Here is a 6,402-nt window from a genome sequence, read left to right as displayed (position 1 = left end):
TATATATTTTTTTTTTTTTTCCACTGGCAAGCTACCACATTGATGTTCTACATTTTATAGCAATAAATAATAATTAAAAAAAACTAAGTTTAGATGTTTAAAACTAAATAAACGCGTAAACTCACACGCTAAATGAAAACTACGAGCTTTAGGCATTTAAGAAAAATTTTATGGGAAGTTTTAAACATGTACCTTAAAATAACGATGGAACAGGTTATTCATCGAGTATTTTCAATATTTCTTTGTGTCGTTTTATTTTGTTTTACTTTCTTTTATTTTTAACTTGGTTGAGCGGAAGTCGGTGCGCCGCAGTAATGTTCCCGCAGGAACAAGGAAATCGAAAACGTCCAGCAGCGGCTTCTGCGATAAAGCCCCACCTCTGAAGGTGGATGTGACCAGTGGACACAGGTGGGTTTTTCATATATATTCTGCAAAATAATACAAAGTTATTGTTAAACATCTTAAAAAACGCGTTTGCAGGGTATAGGGTTTAAACATTTACCATTTAGCGAAATCGTCCTGGCTAACCTCAGCTGTCAGTAGATGCTCTGACAATGGATCCCAGGAAGCAATTTCTCAGCTCGATATAAAGGCGTGATTACCGCAGCGTCGAATGGTCATAAATGTCTTCATATTGATGTTTATTCCTCAGCGGCAGCTATCCTGACGAATTGTTAGTGTGTTTCCTTCAGGATCCGCCAGTAAATCCAGGCTTTGGAGTAACGTTACAGCTGATAATATGGGGCTGCTATCTGACCCAAACAGAAGACGGGCTTTGATCAGCATGCTGACTCGCCTCAATGCCCCAATCTGGTGAGCTTTAGCCAGTGCGAACCGTCTGCCTACTTTCGTTTAGCTCTCTCTCTCTCTATTAATATTACTTCTGTTTTGTTTTAGTGTGGTCTGCTACTTTGCCGGTGTGGCTTGGTTCATGGGTTTGGCCTTTGAGCCGTTCACTCTGCGGACATACATGTCAGAGAATGCCATGGGCTCTACCATGGTGGAGGAGCGCTTTCCAGCTGGGGAGAGAGCGCTGGCCACAGGGAGGGAGTTTGCAGCCCATAAGAAGAAAGTTGGGTAAGGTTTACTATAAGCTTGTGGGTCTTTATGCAGTTTGTTCCTAGTTTTTTGTTGTTTTTTCAAACTCAAGTCTAGGTAGAAGTCTGATCGTTTTTAGTGTAATCTTGTTTGACTATTTGCTTCTCTGCAGTGGGATGCCAGTGGACTGGCTTGTGAAGAATATGCAGGATCGAGGACTGGAAGTGTTTACTCAGAGCTTCTCTCGCACACTACCCTTCCCTGATGAAAACAAAGAGCGATATGTACGTTTATCGTGGAAAACTGATTTTGTTCTCAGCAAGAGACAGACTGGTGTTTGCATAATCTTTATGAATATTTCATGACTTTGTTTTTGGTGCTGTCTCCTCTTCTTGGCAGATTGTAAAAGGCACAAATGTATATGGTATCCTTCGAGCTCCTAGAGCTCCACGAACTGAAGCCTTGGTGCTGAGTGCTCCCTGCAGCCCAGGTGATGGCAACAACCAGGCTGTGGGACTGCTTCTCGGCTTGGCTCAGTACTTCAGAAGTGAGTACAACACCCATTCCTCTCCTCCTCCACAATTTGAATGATGCTGCAGTTGCTTTTCTTGGTTTAATGAATGTTGTTTGTTTAATAGATCAGATTTACTGGGCCAAGGACATCATCTTCCTTGTCAATGAGCATGATTTGATTGGTATGCAGGCCTGGTTGGAGGGCTACCATCACACCAACACTACAGGTGATCAAACACGTGTATCTAGTTACAGTACAGTAAAATAAAGGAAAGAGATGTACAACTAAGTTAACTTTACTGCTGAAATGGTTCATCCAGGTATGTCGTGGTCTCCATTACAAGGCCGTGGCGGATCAATTCAGGCAGCACTGTCCCTGGAGCTTAGCAGTGATGTCATCACCAGTTTGGACCTGGTACTGGAAGGCCTCAATGGCCAGTTACCCAACCTGGACTTAGCAAACCTCTTCTATGCCTTTTGTCAGAAGATAGGAGTTCTTTGCACCATCCAGGGCAAGGTAAATGCTTATAAACAGACGCACTCTGCTCTGTGCATGGTTAGCAGAGTGCTAAGATTATGTGTTGGAGAGTCGTTATGTAGCTTTTCTTTGTGGATGTGTTTACAGCTGCAAAGGAACGATTGGGATAGCGTGTCAGGGTACAACCACGCTGTCCAGACTATGATGCTGATGGTGATGAAGCAGGCCAGTGGGCGGCCCTGGGGAGACCACGGCCTGTTTCTGCGCTACCACATCGAAGCTGCAACCATCAAGGGTGTCAACAGCTTCCGGCAGTACAAGACTGACGCCACTACCATCGGCAGGTCAGAGATGGTGTATACTGATTTTGTTTATATTTAAGGCTTTTATGTTCTGCTTGTAATTTGACACTTTTATGATCTTTTTTTTTGTCTAAATGAATGTCCTGCAGGCTGCTGGAAGGAATGTATCGTAAGCTGAATAACCTCCTGGAGCGCCTGCACCAGTCCTACTTCTTCTACCTCATGCCGTCACTCTCTCACTTTGTCTCTATTGGATACTACATGCCAGCCTTCGGCCTGCTCGCCGTTATTCTGCTGCTTCGTGTATCCTGAAATAAAAATGAAATGAAATGTATAAAAGAAACCTAATAACAGCTGAGAGCAGGGTGGGAACAAATTCAACCTTCAGTTTTTTTCCTTGACTGTAATACAGGCATTAGACTTGTGGGTTCAACTCAATACTCCACCATCGACAACAGAGGATGGAGTTGCTGACATTGATCAGGTTAGACACACGTGCTAAGACAAACTCATCAAAACTGAACCTGAATTTTGGCTGGTTAAGCAACACTTTAATAAAAATCTGCTTCCTCCCAGCAGTCCAGTCCAGGAGTGCTGTCGGTGTTGACTCCTCTGGTGATCAGCCACCTGACAGGAGTTGCTCTGTACGCGCTGCCGATCCGTTTTCAGGAGACTGCTGTCGAACATTTCCCTGTGTCTGAGACAGAGGCTGTGGTTCTGACAGCAATTGCTATTTACACAGCAGGCCTGGCGTTGCCGCATAACACACACAGGTACTACATAATATGTGTGTGTGTGTGTGTGTGTGTAAATTGATTTTCCTTGTTTATTTCCTTGTACATTTTATTAAATACACCTGTCCTACTGCTTGTTAACCCAAATATTTAATCAATCAATCAGATGATAGTAAGAAGTGGTTTGTCTGAGTATTTCACAAACTGCCCACACAACAATCTCTAGGGTTTACAGAGAATGATCAGAAAAAGAGAGAAAAATATCCAGTGAGCGACAGTTCCTGATGTCAGAGTAGAGTGACTCGAGGAGGGCAAAACATTAATGTACAAACTATGAAACTGAGTTTTCAGTATGAGCACAAATTCAAATCATTCAGGGTTCTCACACTGAGTTATGTATGCATCAGTGCACACACTTAAGAGACATCCACATAGGAAGTGATTTCAAAGTGACCAGAAACCACAGAAAGTCAGTAGCACTTGGTAACTTTAAGTTAAAAAGGGGACGACGACGTAAAATCTGTGGGGCCCGAATGAGTCGATCAACTAAAGTGAGCTTCCTGTGTGGATTACCCCTCAAAGTTCAGTACATAAAGTTAAATTGTAAACATGTCAAAACATAACTTTTAGTTGATTATCAGACAATGGCTAACTTGACGCAGGAGATTAAGTGAGCTGTTGTGTTGTTTGTTGCAGACTGCTGTCGGGGGAGGGCACGGAGCAGGGCTGGAGAGTGCTGAAGCTCGTCGCGGTGCTGTACCTGGCTGTGCTGCTGGGCTGCACTGCCCTCATCAACTTCTCCTTAGGCTTCATTCTGGCTCTCACTCTGGTGCCCTTAGCTGCCTTTGTCACACCCCACGTTCCAAAGTAAACACCTGCACAGACACTTTGGCCTTCATAGCCCTCTATCACTATACAGAACTAAAACCGTGTTCTGCTCTTTTTCTCTCTCCAGGGTTTTGTCAGCGTTCATCTTGGTCATCCTCAGCCCAGCTTGCACGCTCTTGTTTTCAGTCTTTTTCTTTCAAGAGCTGCAAGACATGCCTGTCAGCTTCCAAGATGGCTGGTTGCTGTATCTATCAGTCATTTCACAGGGGATCCTGGACCACTCCCTGTACGGATCTTTAGTCTACCCACTCATAGCATTGCTGGTTTATCCATGCTGGCTGCTTTTCTGGAACATCCTCTTCTGGAAGTAGCCCACAGGTCCACTGAAGGGTCTTGTGAGTGCGACCGCCCTCCGAAATGTACTCAGGTCTGTCATTGCTGGGTGAATGTGAAGAATTACCAGTTGAATCCACTGGAGAGGAAAAAACAATGTACTGTAGTTGTCTTGGAGAAGACGCAGCAACTCCAACTCCATGTTTGGACATTTGGTTATTACGTTTACTCAAAATATTTCAGACTTTAAACATCAGAGGCATTTCTGAGTCACCAAAAACTATTTGAAAGTGAGCAAAATGAACTGATTTCTACTTAACATCAGTCTCAGAATTACACAGTATAGCTGCATGAAGGGGATGAGTTTCTCAATAACTATAAAAGTCACCGTTGGGTTGATTTGTGTAAAAGGAGATTTTGATTAAAGACTTTTTTGGGGATTTCTTCTAAAGGTTTTTTGGGGGGATACATAAAGAACAATACAGTTTTTTTTTATTAATCATACAGGATGCTAAACATTGACTCGGTACCAACATATAAAACAGTGATATAATGGTAGAAACCATTTTGGCCGTCTGCCTCTTTTTAAAATGTTTGTCTGCATTGGAACAAGCCATCACTACATCTAATATTTTTATACTTGTTGAAACTTTGGTTTGTGTTTATTTCATATTTATGGCTGCCAAAAATAAAATACATTTTGACACCTTCCTGTATTATCACTGCACATACGTGCATCTTATTTACTGCGGCAAATACATAAAAACGTTCCATTAGGACAGGGGTGTTCACGAATTTGATATCATTTACCGTGTCACAGAATTATTTAACATTATAATCTGTAATATAATAAACATGGATGAAAAATATTTTTTTTTAGTGTAGAAAAACACAAAAAAAGAGTGAAATGACACTTTTCCTACAGAAAGATTTCAGACCTGTTGCCACAGATTAAAAGGACTTCCACAAAGGCCCTGTACGAACATCTGGAGGGTTTACAGAGAACGGTCAAAGACAAAATACCCAGTGAGCTGCAGTTCTCTGGTTAAACATGCCTGTTTGATGCTAGAGGTTGGAGAAGAAGACCACACTGCTTCAAGATAAGACACAGAAATAACCACATTACAGCAAAGTATGCTGAAGAGCATCTTGAGCCTTAAAGCCGATGGGCTACAGCAGCAGAAGATCGCACCAGATTCTGTTCACCTAGGAGCAGGAAGCTGAGGCTATGATTCACACTGCAGCCTTCTTGAGTATTGATGCTGACCGTGTTCATGCCTTTATGACCACAGTGGACCCATCGTCTGATGGCTGCAGGATAACGTACCATGTCAGAAAACTCAAATCATCTCAAACTGGTTTCTTGATATGACAATGAGTTCACTCTACTCGCATGGCCTCCACAATCACAGATCTCAAGCACCTTTGGGATGATGTGGAACAGGAGATTAACATCATCTATGTGCAGCTGACAGATGTGCAGCATCTGTACGATGCCGTCATGCCATTCTGATGGATGTTTCCAGCACCTTGTCGAATCTGCGCCATGAAGAATTAAGTTAATTCTGAAGGCAAACAGAGGTCCAACCTCTTACTAGCAGGCTGTGCCTAATAACGTGACATTTGTAGATCTCACAAGAACAGAAGAAACAGCATTTATTTTAATTCCATTTTGTTTATTCAGATAATGTGAGCTTTTACAGTATTATGTACTGAAAACAGATCATTCTTTTGCTGTCACATCTCAAAGAAACAAATTAGATCAGCTGCTAAATGTACAATTACTCAATGCTCCTCTGGTAAAAATAATACATGTAATACAATGTTATACAAAAATAAAAGCACTCAACAACCCTGTAAATGCATCACAAATCCTTCTCTTTACAGCCACTGCTGCTTCTTTTTTTATTTTAAAAACACTTTTAATATTCTTTTGGCACCAACAGATGTCATATTAACAGACAGAATAGGGTATTGCACAAGGCTTCAACCTTTCTTATCACTTCACAGTTGGCAGACACCGGAGTTTGACATTTCCACAAATTCAGCTCCAATCAAATTTACCTCCCTTCTCTTCCCACCTAAAATAAATATTAGGCTGTCTGTGTTGCTTGCTCCACACACACACACACACACACACACACACACACACACACACACACACACACACACACAC

General features: G+C 42.1%; 1 protein-coding gene across 3 annotated transcripts; it reads left to right on the top strand.

The window, feature by feature from the left end:
* Positions 1-311: 311 nt before the first annotated feature.
* On the top strand, positions 312-6,359 carry gpaa1 (glycosylphosphatidylinositol anchor attachment 1). Of its 3 annotated transcripts, none has more exons than XM_005721423.2 (13): positions 312-408; positions 693-813; positions 898-1,077; positions 1,211-1,322; positions 1,438-1,585; positions 1,677-1,778; positions 1,872-2,068; positions 2,177-2,373; positions 2,481-2,634; positions 2,744-2,815; positions 2,911-3,104; positions 3,762-3,932; positions 4,021-6,359. In XM_005721423.2, exons 2-13 carry the CDS (start codon positions 740-742, stop codon positions 4,262-4,264), a joined length of 1,845 nt encoding a protein of 614 aa, XP_005721480.1. In that variant the 5' UTR covers positions 312-408; positions 693-739; the 3' UTR covers positions 4,265-6,359. The 3 variants fall into 3 exon arrangements, with proteins under 3 accessions (XP_005721480.1, XP_005721479.1, XP_013767096.1); XM_005721422.2 differs by having other exon boundaries at positions 2,908-3,104; XM_013911642.1 differs by having other exon boundaries at positions 679-813; positions 2,908-3,104.
* Positions 6,360-6,402: the final 43 nt, after the last annotated feature.

This window comes from Pundamilia nyererei, unplaced genomic scaffold, assembly GCF_000239375.1.
Source record: "Pundamilia nyererei isolate P.nyererei 1_Seehausen unplaced genomic scaffold, PunNye1.0 scaffold00004, whole genome shotgun sequence".
In the NCBI taxonomy this organism is placed as follows: Eukaryota; Metazoa; Chordata; class Actinopteri; order Cichliformes; family Cichlidae; genus Pundamilia; species Pundamilia nyererei.
Note: the sequence above shows the minus strand (reverse complement) of the source record. Positions and strands in the feature narration are given on the sequence as shown.